Source organism: Equus quagga, chromosome 8 (genome assembly GCF_021613505.1).
Source record: "Equus quagga isolate Etosha38 chromosome 8, UCLA_HA_Equagga_1.0, whole genome shotgun sequence".
Lineage (NCBI taxonomy): Eukaryota > Metazoa > Chordata > Mammalia > Perissodactyla > Equidae > Equus > Equus quagga.
In genome coordinates, this window is record NC_060274.1 from 109,214,492 (window position 1) to 109,230,406 (window position 15,915).

Consider the following 15,915-nt stretch of genomic DNA (forward strand, 5'->3'; position numbering starts at 1 on the left):
CCCCAGTGCATAGTTGTATATTCTAGTTGTAGGTCTTTCTGGTTGTGCTGTGTGGGATACCACCTCAGCATGGCTTGATGAGTGGTGCCACGTCTGCACCCAGGATCCGGACCCGCGAAACTGTGGACCACTGAAGCGGAGTGCACAAACTTAACCACTTGGCCTCAGGGCCAGCCCCTAGGTATAGAATTCTAAGTTTAAAAGTATATCCAGTTTTCCCAGTCTGTTGAAAAGACTGTTCTTTCCCACTGGGTACTGTTGTCACCCTTGTCAAAAGTCAATTGACCACAGATATTTGGGTTTACTTGTGGACTCTCTTCTATTCCGTTGATATATATGTCCATCTTTTTGCCAGTACTACACTGTTTTGAAGTCTGTACCTTTGTAGTAAGTTTTGAAATCAGGAAGTGTGAGTCTTCCAATTTAGTTCTTTTTAAAGTTGTTTTGGTTTTCTGGGTTCCTTGCATTTCCATATGAAGTTTAGGATTAGCTTGTCCATTTCTGCAAAAAAGACACTTGGAATTGTGATAGAGATTGCTCAATTATCTTTTTTATCTTAATTTTTTATAATGCTTTCTACTTCTTTTTCCTTATGTATTGTATTCTGGTGAATTTCTTAGCTCTGTCTTTCAGATTACTTTAATTTAATTTAATTTGCTTTTTATTTTTTCAGTTCTTAGGTTTTTTAGTTCAGTGATCAAAATTTAATTTCTAAGAGTTCCAGTTGATTTTTTTGATAAATGTATTATTATCTTGGATATCTCTGAGGATATTAATTGTACTTAATCTAAGGCCTTATTTGTTAACTCTCTTTCTTTGGATGTAGGTTCTTCTGTTTATCACACTAGTGCCTCTTTTTCATGTTTGAGTCTTGGTTTTGTGCTCATTCATCTTTACTTGAGAGTCCTTGTTGGCCTTCCTATGAGTGTTACGTCTGTATTGCAGCAAGTCTCCACTGCCGGTGGGTAGAGATGGAATGTGCAATGAGATGAAGTGTACCAATTGCCAGTCTTCTTTAGTGCGAGTGTCCCCTCTTCTGCCTGGGGGTTAAATCCAGCCAGGGCCCTGTCTTGTCTCCCTGATCCAAGTGTTTATACTCATTGTTCCTACCTGGGGAGTCACACCTTTTTTGTTTGATGCCACTGCTCCCATCTGAGAGCAAATCCCTCTATTCCATAATGCTTGATCATTACAGAATATCATTATTCTATAATGCTTAGTTTCCTCTGAGGGCTGCTCTAACCATGTGCAATAGCCCTCTACTCTGGGCCTATAGGACTGTGATTTCTTTCTTTAAGCTGATTCTATCAGCTTTTCATCTTTCAGTGATTCCTCATAGTTTTAGTCCACTAAGGACATTTCTTGTGGTGTTTTGATTATGGATTTTTGAAAAATGGCTTTTGTGTTATTTGTGGGGCATTAGGAGAAGGGGAGCTTGCTTGCAGTCTGCTCAGTCAATCGTCTTGATTCAGTCAATGGCTATGTCATATTTATAGTGAAATTAATAAAAAGGAGAAAAAATTTTGAAAGCCAGCAAAAAATAAAATATTGAGGAAATAGTTGAAAAGATTGTTTTTTGTTTTTGTTTTGGAGAGTAGAAGCAATCCCGTGAAGATTGGCAGTTCAAATGTATAAAAATTATGCTTCAGTGAACAAAACTTTAGACCAAAAATATATTTACATGAAATTGGAAAGACATATATTTGCTATGTTGCTGGTTTCTCTTTTTTTCCGGCTCTTTGGGTGAAGAAAGAAAACATGGGTTCTGAAGTCAGTGCTGATCTTGCATGAATAACCTCCATAGAGTCAACATTAGCCTGTGCGGATGACAGACTTATGTCGGTTGCTGAGAGAGAAACAGGCTGAAGATGTTTGACAGAGCTCTGAGAAGACATCAAAAAGGATTTTTGATTACAACTTTGATTCAATAATTTTCAATGTTATTCCCTCAGTGTTATTCTAAATTTGTTGTATATTTTTCCATAATAAAATAATATATGTCTTGGAATTTTTGGATAAAATAAAAGGGGTAATAACACTGAACCCCAATCATAACCACTGTTGACACTTTGGTATGTTTCTTTACAGTATTGTTTTTATAACTTTAGAAGAAATTAAAGTAATATGGTATTGTTTTTCTTCCAGTCCAAAAGTAATGCATACTTAATGAGAAAGCTTGGAAAATAAAGACCAGCACTAAGGAGAAAAAAACAAAAATCAATCATGATAACCACCCAAAGATAACCACAATTAAAATTTGATGTATATCTTTCTTGTATTTTTCATGAATATATATACTTTTTTAAATTAATGTGGTCTCATACTCTAGTACTATTTTTGCCTTGCATTTTCTATTTGCAATATACTGTGAATGTTTTCTCACATTAGTAAATATTCTTGTACAGTCATGCACCGCATAATGACGTTTCGGTCAATGACGGACCACATATGCGATGATGGTCCCATAGAGATTAGTATCAAATAACCTAGGTGTGTAGTAAGCTGTACCATCTAGTTTTGTGCAAGTAGTATAGGGGAGGAAGAAATTTTCCTCTACCCTTCGAGGTTCTTCTGGCTGGTCTAAGAATTAAGTTGACAAGACACAGATTAACAAGAAAAACAAACAAAAATTTAATAACATGTATACATGGGAGAAACCCAGAAAAACTGAGTAACTCACCAAAATGGCTGAAGCCCTCACCTTAAATACCATGCTCAGCTAAAGACAAAAGACGATGTTGGGAGTGAGGAGAGTCAGGGACTTCAAAGGGAAGGAAGGCAGCTCACAGGTAGGTGAAAAGGAGAAAATGTTTGGAAAACAAGTGTTTGGCCACGCAGAAACAGAAGAACACAGAGGGGAGCCCAACACACAGGCTTTTCCAGGTGCCTCCCTGTCAACCACCTAGTTCATGTGATGCTAAGGTGGTAGCTTGTTTCCTGAGACAGGTTTTTTGGTCTGAATTCTTTTAGGCAGTTAAGGGGGAGGTAGCAGAAAAACTTTGTCTTTTAAAAATAATTGGCCTAAAGGGGCTGGCCCCGTGGCCGAGTGGTTAAGTTCGTGCGCTCCGCTGCAGGCGGCCCAGTGTTTCGTTGGTTTGAATCCTGGGCGCGGACATGGCACTGCTCGTCAGACCACGCTGAGGCAGCATCCCACATGCCACAACTAGAAGAACCCACAACGAAGAATACACAACTATGTACTGGGGGGCTTTGGGGAGAAAAAGGAAAAAATAAAATCTTTAAAAAAAAAAAAAAGTTAAAAAAAAAAAAATTGGCCTAAAATAATCCTCATGTTAAAGAGACACATTTTGGGGTGGCAAATTTTGTTCCCCTTCAGTACTCTCTGTGATGTTCACACAATGACGAAATTGCCTAACAATGTATTTCTCACAATATATCCCCGTCGTTAAGCGACGCATGACTGTATGTACTTTTTAGTGGTGCGTAGAATATGAATGTATTTAAGTATGTTTATTTAGCATACTTAATCTACCTATCGTTGGACATTAAAAGTGTTTCTAATTTTTTGCCAAATTAAAGAATATCATAGTGAGGATCTTTGTCCATACATCTTTCCATGCGTATATGATTGTTTCTTTAGGAATAAATTCCTAGAAGTGGAATAACTGGGTCAAAGGGTATGTACAATTTAATGCTTTTGATACATAAAAATGTCATTTTAAGCTAATCACTTGTTATATTCTGTCTTGTATTGCTATCTAATTGTTTTATGTGTCTGTCTTGTCTCCCTAATTAGAACGTAAGCTTCTTGAGGGCAAGGGAAGTTTCTTATACATTTTATGTATCCTTTGACAGTGTGGTTTACCATGTTGCACTTAACGAGTCATGAACAATATTGTATTGATTTAAAGCTGTGGTTCTCCAGACTTTTGGATGTCATAAACCTTAAATTTAAATATATATATATTTGAGGGATACACATAGACTTGCAAATTTTCTATTTTTCCAAGCAAGAATAATAAAAAACAAAACCAACTATCATTTCCTATCACCTTCATCTCATTAAATAAAGAATACTTAATAACAAAAAGTTTCTAATCTCTGAAAAAAGGACAGGCCTTTAAATGGAACATCTTACCTTTTTAAAAAACTCACTGCCTTGTCCATCTTTTTCTCATTTTGTGTTGGACTGATGAGGCTTCACCTTAGCCTAGCATAGACTAACATTTGGAAACTAGTGATTTAAAAGACTTAGAGGATTAAAAGATAAACCCTTTTACAAGATAATTTTTCCCGTTGCCCATGAGTCTGTTGTCTTCACAATGTTAAGTACTTATGTGCAGGTAATGACATTTCATTAAACAGAATTTGCGTATCTCTATGTAAACAAACCAGACCTTGCTGATGAGCATCGAAATATATTTCCAATTGCCAAAACCAAAAACTGTATGCTTTCTAAGGATTTTGAGACAGAGTAAGTGTGATGTAGTGGAAAGAAGGCAGGTTTTAGAGTCAAATGGCCTGGGCTTGAATCCTGGCTCTGGCAATAAGTCACTTAATTTTCCTTTAGCTTCCTTGCTTGTAAAATTAAGATGGTAATATCTTCCTCAAAGTGTTTTTATAGGCCCTGTTATAACAGTTACTTCCCTGTAATGTAATTATTTGTTTAGACATCTGCCCTTCCTCACAAGACCGTGAGCTCCTGAGGGTGGAGTCGCATCCTCCCCTCACTACCGTAGAGTCTGGCCTGGGTCTCAGGGCGTAGCAGGGGCTTAATGAAATGACTGTGGGATCCACACAGGATTGCTGTGAGGATCAAACGAGGTAAAATGTGTGGACGCTCTTTGTAAACTTTAAACTATGTACAAATATTAATTGCTGTCTTTGGGAGCTATCAAAACTTTGGGAAGAGACAAAATTATCCCATTTAACAGTTCTATAATGCTTTGCATTTTTCTTCTATTTTGTAAGAAAAGTTTTAATTTGGATTAATGTGGAGCTGATTTGCTTCCTGGGAAGGTAGATGAATTTCCTCCCCGCTTTTCTCCCTCCCCCCAGTGGAGGTGCTAAGATATTAAATGTTTGTTTTATTTGGCTGCTACCATAAAATTTTAATTATACCAAGATCAGCTTATTTTCATATTTAAAGAATGGTGCCCATTGCTTTATCCTCTTAACCATATAACTGATAAAAGAATACCAAACCTGGAAGAGAACAGGAGCCTACATTATGCCAAATTAATTTTAGTCCTTTTTTGACACTCACTGACTTTTAAAAATGTCATAGTTTTTAATCTGTTTGTAAAACTCCTGGTGAATTTTTGCCACAAGATGGCATTGGTGATTATTGAATGCATTTTTGGAAAATGGTGTACATAATTGTCTGGATTCTTTTGGGGATGAGTTGAAAACCTTCATCACTGCTTATATATTAATTTAATTTTGTTTTGACCTTCAAAACAGGGTTAAATGCTACTTTACATCACTTCTTTCTGTATTCAAGTATTGTTTTGTTTCCTGTTTTTCTGTCTTTTTAACTACAGTAACTATGTATTATTTGCCATGTGTTGTATGTGTCTGACTTATTGCTGATAATTGTGGTAACAGGTAAGAAGAAAATACGATGGGACCCAGTTAGGAGGCGCTTCATTCAGTCCTGTCCCATCATAAGGATCCCTAACAGGTTTTTGAGAGGTGGGTGATAACTAGCAAGAGATCTGTGTTTCATATGGGTTAAAGGGAACTTTGAATGAATTTTCTAAACTCAAAACTCTGGCTTTTAAAAATTATCTAAACAGCTAAAATTGGAGTAAGAAAGGTCTAGAACTTAGTTTTTAAACTTGTGTTTCGTACTGACCACTACTGGAATTGTGATTATAAGTTTTAGGGAGTCAGAATCACTTAATGTGTACTAGATGGTAGAAATAAATCATCTCACTACTGTCAGTATTATTCCACTGTAACCATATTAGGAAGAACTTTGAATAATTTATAAAACATGAATGTGGGAAGAATTTTGTAAATATAATTTCAAAGAAGAAATAAAGATTAATTTATATGACTATAAAATTGAAAACATCTCATGTCAAAAACCATAAATGAAAAGATAAAAGGAGGAAATGTTTGTAACAAATGATTAATATCATGAATATATAAAGAGCTGTTATAAATCAATAGTTTAAAAGTGAATGCCCACTAGAAAAATAGGTAAAAGAACATGAATAGCCAATTCATTCATAAAAAAGAAAAATCAGTAAATATGAACAAATATTTATTTTCCACTGTTGTTATAAACATTATAATTAAATAATAAGATATTATTTTCACCTATTAGGGGGGCAAAGACTAAGAATACCCAGTGTTGGCAAGAGTATAGGGAAATGAAGCTCATATGTTGAAGGAAGCATAAATTTAACACAAGCCTTTCTGGATTCAGTTTGGTAGTGTGTATCAAAAGCCTTAAAAATGTTCACATCCTTTGACCTAGTAATTCTTACTTTTAGAAATATTGCATTCCTTCTATTTTTTATTTTTTCCACTAAAACATAGTCCATATTGAAAAAAGAAAATCTCAGAAGAGTGTTGAAAACCCTGGTTCACGCTATTTTTCTAGATATAACAAGTTATCAGATAAGCATGCTTAATGGTGTAATTTACACTTATTAAATTATTTATAAGCCAGTGTATTTAATTTTGACTGAAGAGATTATTAAAAAAATCAACTAGGAAAAAATCCTGCAGCTGCTATAGATGTTTCTATATTTAGTGCCTAACCTATTTTTAGCAGCCAAGCTCCAGAGCATGAGAAGAATAAAATCCAGCCCAAATCTGTCAAGATAAGATACTTAGGGTGGTGTGCTATCTTTTAACATAAATAATTTTATTGATACAGATTAAGAGGTAATTTTAGAGTTATGTGACAGAAAAACCATTGTGCACACATGGCCAAGCAGGCACATTTAAGTCTATAACCTTTTTTTCTTTTTATAAATTAGAATGCTAATTTATTGATTTACAATGAGAAAGCTAACTTGGGCTGACTAAACTTAAGTATAATTAAGAAATTGTTTAATTAGGATATAGAATTCAATATAATATCAATTTTGTACAAATATAAACATTAAAAAAAACAAAGGAAATAGTGACAATTATATCTGGATAGTGGGATTTTATTTTCTTTTGTATATTCTGTTTTTCGATTTTTTAATCATGGAAAAAAGAGATTAGGACAGGTAAGTTTCATACCTTTGGTTATTGTGTAAGCCCTAAATTGCCTCAGTGGCTGAGTAATATCGTCTCTGAGTGCCGTGAAGAGTGAGGTAGGAGTAAACTCAGCATTAGCAGTATCGAGACCACCAGTAACCGCCTCTCAATCAGTGGCCTTGTCTTAGTTCTCACCTTTTTTGACTTGTTTGTAGTGTTTGATGCTGTTGACCACCTGTACCTTCTTAAATTTTTCTCTTCTTTTGGGTTACTTCACTGTATAACCCTAGATGTTTTCTTCCTACCTCTTTGATTGTTCATTCTGTTTCCTTCACTAGCTTCTTTCTTCTTACCCACTAAAGGTGGGTATTGCTCCAATGTTCTGTCCTTCTCTCCATTATCTCCTTTGGTTATCTCATTAGCTTTCACAGACTTAACTATCTTCGTTCGTTCGTTCATTCTTTCACTCTCTCAGTACTTCTTGATTGCCTCCCATGTAACAGCACTGTGCTAGCTCAGTGATCTAGGTAGTAGAGAATCAGGTAAAGAGACAAATACAGAATAATTTGAGTGTAATTCTTTGTGGTAAGTGTCCCAATGAGGTGGTGTGGTGTGGGACCACACAGGAGAGGTACCTGACCCGCTTGTGGGGAGGATGGAGAAAGAGGAGTGGTCATCAGGATGACTTTTCAGAAGGGATGTGCTTGGTTGAGTAGGTGTTAGCAAGAGAGGGTTGGAACATCTCAAACCATGGAAACCAAGCAGCTCAAGTAAAGGCAATTAGGCAAGATAGAGCGTGGTCTTTTAGAAAACTGTAGGGAGTTCAACATAGTGGGAAAGAGTGTGGAGAGAAGAAGCTAAAGAGGGCCCAGATCAAGTGGGGCACCACCCAAAGGGAGTTTTCAGCATCAGTTTGTTTTTTTAACTGGTAAAGAGATTTAATTCAAAGACCAGTTATGAGGTTATTACAGTTACCAAGGTAAGAAATGATGGAGGCTGCAACTAAGGTAATTGTAGTAGGAATAGAGAGTAGGGAATTGATTTGAAATATAAGCAAGTGGAATTAGATGAGACTTGACGACTAATTGAAGGGGAAGAAGGAAAAGTCAAGAAAAGTTCAAGCTTTCTTTGTGGACCATTGTGCTCATTACCAGTGTTAGATAGGTGGATAGAGGGGCAGATTTGAGAGAAAGAATGATAAATTCAGTTTAACCTCCCCAAACCAATAATAGGATATCCTTGAACACTCAGTCTAAGGGTTATTCCAGGGAAGTGTCCTTGGAAGGCCTGTGTGTCTGTTCTGATGGCACCCTCTGTGTACGTGCCTGTCTCATAGCACTTATCTCACCGAATTATAGTTGTTTGTTTACTTATCTGTTTCTCCCATAGACTGTAAGCTCCGTAAGGGCAGGGACAGTGGGACAGTGCCTTTCATTTCTTTACCTCCGGTTTGTAGCGTAGTGCGTGTAGTAGATATATGTATTTGAGTTGAATTGAATTATTAAACAGGCCACCGTCAGGTAATAGGACGGGACTGAAATTTTAGGACATTCTCAACTTCTCTCTGGTGGTGGTTATAATAAATTAATGAGTTGCTGAGAACGTGAAAATGCTGTTTAGTGTTTCCTTAGATTTTTTTAAAAACTTAGCTATACTTTTGAAATTGCCACTTTCAGGCTTCTCATTCTGGGAATCCTATACATTACTTTTCTTGATTCTGAGATTGAACACAGTTTCCAAGGGCTCGTTTTCATCACTAGATTCCTTCACTAGATCTTGCATCTTTTCTAAAAGATATTTCTACCAATTAAAAGTGCAGTATAAAAACAATACTGGTGTAAGGAAGACAGTGGGTTTCCATTATAAAATGATGAACCAAACACCCCCATTTACCCTCCCATACTTCTCAGATATCATTGAAAAAGACAAAACAGACATAAGAAAAAGAATAAATCATAATTGTTTTACAAAACAGAAAAGGGAGACTTTGAAGCCAGATTACCTATGTCTGAATCCAGGCTCTGCCATTTACCAACTGTGTGACTTTGAGCAAGTTCCTTTTTTTTTGCCTCAATTTCCTCATCTGTAAAATTAGGATGATGATACTAGTACCTACCTCTTAGGGTTATTGTGAGGATCAAGAGAGAGAATATATGCAAAGCACTTAGAATTTTTACATTTAGCTAATGTTGAATTAATGTTAACTGCTATCATTCTTGTTATTTTATAATACTACCAGAAAATCTGAGGGATTTCAGGATAATAGAAAGTAGTTGGAATTATACTGATTGAGAAACCAGAACAGAATAAAATGCAACCCCAAATAGATGCTCCTGCTGCATGCTGGAAGTCAGAGAATTCTTAGATGGGCCTCTTTCCTGAAACTCTAACCCTAGAGTTAGCAAGTGTAGGAGGAGGGAGCAGGCTGAGGAAAGATGGAACAGCAGGGCAAATAATTAAGGGACTACCTACAAAACAGTTATTTCCCCTACTCCTTCTCTCCCTCCCTTCATATAAAGAGCTCTGACAGTGGCATTAGTTCCCAGGATAAGGCTATGAGAACAGCTCTTCAAGCAAAGTAGGGGATTTGCTTTGGGGAGGGTTGAGCAGGCAGTGCTGTAATAGGCTGGGATTGGAGAGAGTGCAAGCACAAAGCAGAGCTTTAGCTAATGGACCTCTGCAATAGATTGGGTGAGGAGGGTGGAATGGGGACAAGAAAAGAAAGGGAGCTCCATCAAGGATTGATGTACATTAAAGGACATTACTATCAAAATGCAGACTTCCTTATTTGGCAATAGTAAGGCAAAACTGCTCTCCTTTTCTCCACTTCTAAAGGGAAACCTGTCTGTCAGTGTACCACTTAGCTGCAGAGACCCACATTTGGAGGTTTGGAGACAGACTAATACAACTGTTGAAGAAATCCATGCCTCCTACAATTACTAACCAATGTAGTCCTTCATTTATTAGTATGAATAGGTGATCAGCTCACTACATATTTGAGGGAAACTAGACTTGAAGGCATATAACTAAGATGAACAAATCAAACACCCGGCCATGGTGGAGATAATGAGGAAGCAGAGTGAACTTTAGGAAGTTCTGATCACAGGTTTCCTCATAGTCAAGAGTGAACTGGATCCATAAATTACAAACTAACTCCTGTGGAGAAAAAGGGATGATTAAAGAATTACTTAGTTCAATATTGAAGACTTGATTGCCGAAATAAAAATGAAGTTGGAGGGTTAAATAATAGGCTTAAACCAATTTTTATGAATATAAGGTAGAGGAAATATACAGACCATAAATCAAGACGCCAAAAGAGAAAATACATGAGGAAAATTCATGCTTTGAGGAAAGATCTAAGTGATCCAGAATCCATTTTATAGAGTTACAGAAGGAAAGATCAGACAGTGGAAGGGAGAAAATAAAGAATATTTCCGTATGCTGACTAAAAACTTTGTTTTCAAGTATAAAGGGTCCACCAAGGAACAAGCAGGAAAAATGCAAAAACAGACAAAAAGCATCTCTCTCTACATTACTGAACCACTTATGATTCCAGAGGTAGAAAACAGGTCACATAGAAAGACTCAAGACTAAGAATCAGACTGGTGTTGGATGTCCTACTGGTAAATGATTTGTTAGAAGATAAGTGCCTCGGTGTTCTGAGGGAAAATTATCTTGAACACAGAACTGTACCCAGCCTCACTGATGTTTAAGTGGGGGTCAAAATAAATAAGAAACCTGAGAGTTTATGACACACACCCTTTTTGAGAAAATAGTATGAAGAGATACTCCCAGTAAGATGAAAAATGAATCCAAAAAAGAGGAAGATTTGGATATAAGAAGCAGTAGTGTGCAGAGACACCACTACAACTTAGAGTTGCATCTAAATAAAGGGACTGTGAAGCCCAGTATAACTCTTAAGAAAAGATTTATAAAAATATAAAATAATAATATAAATATATATATGTGTGTATGTATGTGTGTATGTATGTATATAGCATTCTGTAACTAACATTTAAACAAATTGGGGATAGGGAGAAGTAAAACTTTGCTAAAGATCATATAATTTTTTGTTTTAGAATTTACAGGTATAATATGTGTTAATTAAAATTCAAATAGGGGCCGGCCCCTTGGCCAAGTGGTTAAGTTTGTGCGTTCTGCTTCAGCGGCCCAGGGTTTTGCCGGTTCAGATCCTGGGTGCGGACATGGCACCGCTCATCAGGCCATGCTGAGGCGGCGTCCCACATGCCACAACTAGAAGGACCCACAACTACAATATACAACTATGTACTGGGGGGATTTGGGGAGGATGAGGAGCAGCAGGAGGAGGAGGAGAAGAAGAAGGGGAAGGGGAGGGGGAGAGGGGAGGGGGGAGAGAGGAGGAGGAGGAAAAAAAAAAAAAAAAAAATAGAATATTGGCAACAGATCTTAGCTCAAGTGCCAATCTTTAAAAAAAAAAGTCAAATAATCTGGATATACACAGGGTGAAAAGTGAAGGTCCTTATCAAGCATGTATAACACATTTGTACACATCAGTAAGAAAAAGACATCTCAGTAGAAGAATGTATTAACGGCTTGATTTTTCTCAAAGGAAAAGTCTAATTGGCCAATAAACATGACAAGGTGCTCAACCTTGCTAGTGATGAGAGAAATGCACGTTAAAACCTCAATGAGATAGGCCTACAAACCCACAGGAATTGCTAAATTAAAAAGACTGACAATACCAATACCAAGTATTTTGTAAACAGTTTGGCCTTATCTAGTAAAGGTAAAGATTTCCATACATTATGACTCAAGTTCCATTTCTAGATTTATAGCCAACTAATATAGGCCTCTGTGCACCTGAAAACATGTACAAAATGTTTATAACAGCATTACGAGCCACTAATTTGAAACAAACCAAATGTCCATTCTCACAACATAGACTGGATAAATTGTAGTATATATTCATACAAAGAAATACTATTTGGCAATGGAAATGAGCAGACCACCTCTACTCCCAGCAAAGCGGATGAATCTCAGAAACATAATTGTGAGTGAAGGAGCACAGGAAGAATACATACTATGTCATTCTATACACAGATACTTTAAAACTAGGCCAAAATAAACAGTATTGTTTAGGAATGTATACTTTAATAAAGCTGTTAAAAGAAAGCAAGTTTTATGATTGCCATAAAAATCAGGAAATAGGTTTCCTCTAGAAGTGAAGGAGGTGGGATGGAGGAGGTTGTGATCAGAAGGGGCAGGTAAGGGGGCATCTGGGTGCTGGCAATACTCTATTTTTTTTGCTTGGATGATGATTACGTTTTACCTTTTTGATCATTGTTAAGCTATGCATTTATAGTTATGTATGTTCCTATACGTGTGTTTATTTCACAATAAAAGAGGTCAAACTGAAAAAGCAAAGGTCTTCACATCTTCACTCGTTACCTTAATTCCCCTTTCCAGAGGTAACCACCATTAATAGCCAAGTTTCTTTCCAGATGTGGTTTATTCTTAATATTGTTAGAAAAGTGATTTTGGGGGGTTTAAAAAAGTATATTAGAGGTGATAGAATGTAAATCTTCCTAGGAAAAAAGGAAAGAAAAACAGAAAGCTTGATTATTTCAGTAAAATCAGAAAAGTAGAAAAAGAAAATAGGAAGGAATAGTAAATAAAACAATATATAAGATGACAAGGATAAATCTAATAAAAAAGAAATCAAGATCAAATTGAGTTTATCTGTGGAATGTATTTAGTTTACTACTTTAACAAGTTAAAGGAACAAGTGTGATTTTCTTGATGTCAAAAAAAGCAGTTTAATAAAATCTGATACTCAGTGTGTTCATTTTGTTAAAATGCATCAAGCTACACTCTTGTGTACTTTTCTATATGTTGCATTTCAATCAAAATTTTATTTTAAAAAACCATAGCCATTCCTGGTAAAGAAAAATATTCATAGACATCCAAGAATAAGAGAAAATTTATTTTATTGATAGATTATCTACAAGACACCAATATCAAATATCTTATGTAATGGTGAAACATTACCAGTATCCTCATTAAAGTAAAAAATAAAGCAAAAATACTTGTTACCATCTCTATTCAACCATGTTCTAGAGGTTTTAGCCAATACAATAGAAGAAGAGGAAAAAAATAAAAGGTACATATATTGGAAAGAAAGAGCTGAAAGTTATCACTAACATGATATGATTGTCTACTGTAAAATTCAAGATAATTAATAACTAATAATAGAATTCAGAAAATTGGATAAAGTTTAAACTTGGAAAGATAAATTACTTTTCTGTATATTAACAAGCACTTAGAAAATAAAAGAGCTGTCTATTCACAATTGTATGGAAAATTATAATGTACTCAGAAATAAAAAACAACAAGAAAACAGTGAAACCATAGTGATAAATATCAGAAAAGATGAGGAAAATGGTTAGAGATTATGTTCCTTCATGGGTTATCACAAATAAAATCCTCAAGGGACTTTTTTAAAATTTAATTTTTATCTTGACAGAATTTCAGACTTACAGAGAAGTTACTAGAATGGTGAAAAAAATTTTCTGTATCCTTCGCCCAGATTCCCCAAATGTTAACATTTGATCACATTTACTTTATTCTGCTCCTTCTCTTTTCTCTCCTCTCCTCTCCCCTTTCTTCCCTCTCTATACATAATACATACGTATGCATATACATAGTGTTTTTCTATTTGAACCATTTGAGAGTAAGCTGCAGACATGATGCCCTTTGCCCCTAAATACTTTAGTGTCTGTTCCTGAAAAACAAAGATATTCTCTTATATAACTGCAGACCAAGTACCAAAATCAGGAAATTAACGCTATAAATAATGGATAAAATTAACACTAGTATCTAATTTGTGGACTTTATTTCAGATTTTGCCAATTAATAATGTGTTTTATAGTAAAAGAAAATCCGGGATCATGTGTTGCATTCAGTTCTCATGTATCTTTAGCCTTGACATTGATATTTTTTAATAGTACAGACTGGTTGTATTGTAAAATGTCCCTTACTTTGAGTTTATCTCATGTTTTTTTCATGATTACATTCAGCTTATGCATTTTTGGCAGGAATACCACTAAAGTAATATTTTGATCATCTCATTGCACATAATGTTTTGTCCAATTACTGGTGATATTAACTTCGATTGCCTGGATAAGATGGTGTCTGCCCAGGGGATTTTTTATAGATTTTAACAAACTGATTCTAAAAGTCATTGCAAGAGTAGATGGAGAAAAATAGCTAAGAAGTTTTTGAAAAAGAATAACACAAAGGGAAATTTGTCCTACTAGATGTTGATAGATACTTCAAAGCTATCATAATTAAACAGTGGTAATGGTATAGGAATCGATAAATAGACAGTGGAACTGAACATATCCCAGAAGCCCATGATGATATATAACTAGGTAGAGTGTGGCAGCTATCTCAAGTATACTTTGCTCAGCACTTGGAACTAACTCATGGTAACACCAGTCTGCCAAAGCTAGTTTCTTTTATTGTTGCTATCTTAGGCCCTAAGATTATTCTGTCCTAAGAAGCCAAATCTTTACATATGCATCTCGTACAGGGTATGGGATCCCTGCGGTAGGAGACACTTATATAACCAAGAAGTAAGATTGCGTACTGATGTGAACGGATTGCTTTTGCCTGAGTAGCTTGGACTCTGGGAGTAGTAAAAAGGTCTACCTGCTGGTGAGGGCGACAGCCAGCTGGTTCAGTCTTCTTCGGCTTTCCTGTCCAGGCTTCCAGGTGTACAGCAGAAGACCTGTCTTCTCAGGTAGAGGTAATAGTGGGCTTTATATTTGGAAGGAAGTGACCAGTTAAATTAAACTGAATTTATCCTTTAGTCTATTTGATATTTATACCTAGTTAATACTTTTAACAATAAAAGTTTTTATGTTTTTTAAAAATGGCCTCAGCGAAAAATAAACTCAAAGTGGATCAAAGAACTAAAGATTAGGCCTGAAACAATAAGTCTTCTAGAGAGAATATAGGCAGTACACTCTGACATCAGTTTCAAAAGAATCTTTTCAGACACCATAACTCCTCAGATGAGGGAAACAATAGAAAGAATAAACAAATGGGACTTCATCAGACTAAAGAGCTTCTTCAAGGCAAGGGAAAACAGGATTGAAACAAAAAAAACAGCCCACTAATTGGGAAAAAAATATTTACCAGTTATTTATTCAACAAAGGGTTAATCTCCATAGTATATAAAGAACTCACACAGCTCAACAACAAAAACTCAACCCGATCAAAAAATGGGCAGGGGACATGAACAGACATTTCTTCAAAGACGATACAAGGATGGCCAATAGACACATGAAAAAGATGCTCATCATCACTAATCATCAGGGAAATGCAAATCAAAACTACACTAAGATATCACCTTACACCTGTTAGATGGCAAAAATATCCAAAACCAAGAGTGACAAATGTTGGAGAGGTAGTGGAGAAAAAGGAACCCTCATACACTGTTGGTGGGAATGCAAACTGGTGCAGCCACTATGGAAAACAGTATGGAGATTTCTCAAAAAGTTAAAAATAGAAATACCTTATGACCCAGCCATCCCACTACTGGGTATCTATCCTAAGAACCTAAAATCAGCAATTCTAAAAGTCCTATGCACCCCTATGTTCATCACAGCATTATTTATAATAGCCGAGACATGGAGCCAACCTAAGTGCCCAGCAACTGATGATTGGATAAAGAAGATATGGTGTACACACACACACACACACACA

The 15,915-nt window shown here is 35.9% G+C and overlaps 1 protein-coding gene across 3 annotated transcripts in view; it reads left to right on the forward strand.

The window, feature by feature from the left end:
* Positions 1-15,915, forward strand: part of KLHDC10 (kelch domain containing 10) — a 57,726-nt gene that overhangs the window by 22,216 nt on the left and 19,595 nt on the right. The window contains exon 2 of one of the 3 annotated variants that reach the window (XM_046670660.1): positions 5,569-5,655. The exons of the other annotated variants lie outside the window; for them this stretch is intronic. Coding sequence (XP_046526616.1) covers positions 5,569-5,655 — 87 coding nt within the window. The remainder of the gene's footprint in view (positions 1-5,568; positions 5,656-15,915) is intronic. 3 annotated transcript variants of the gene reach the window in all.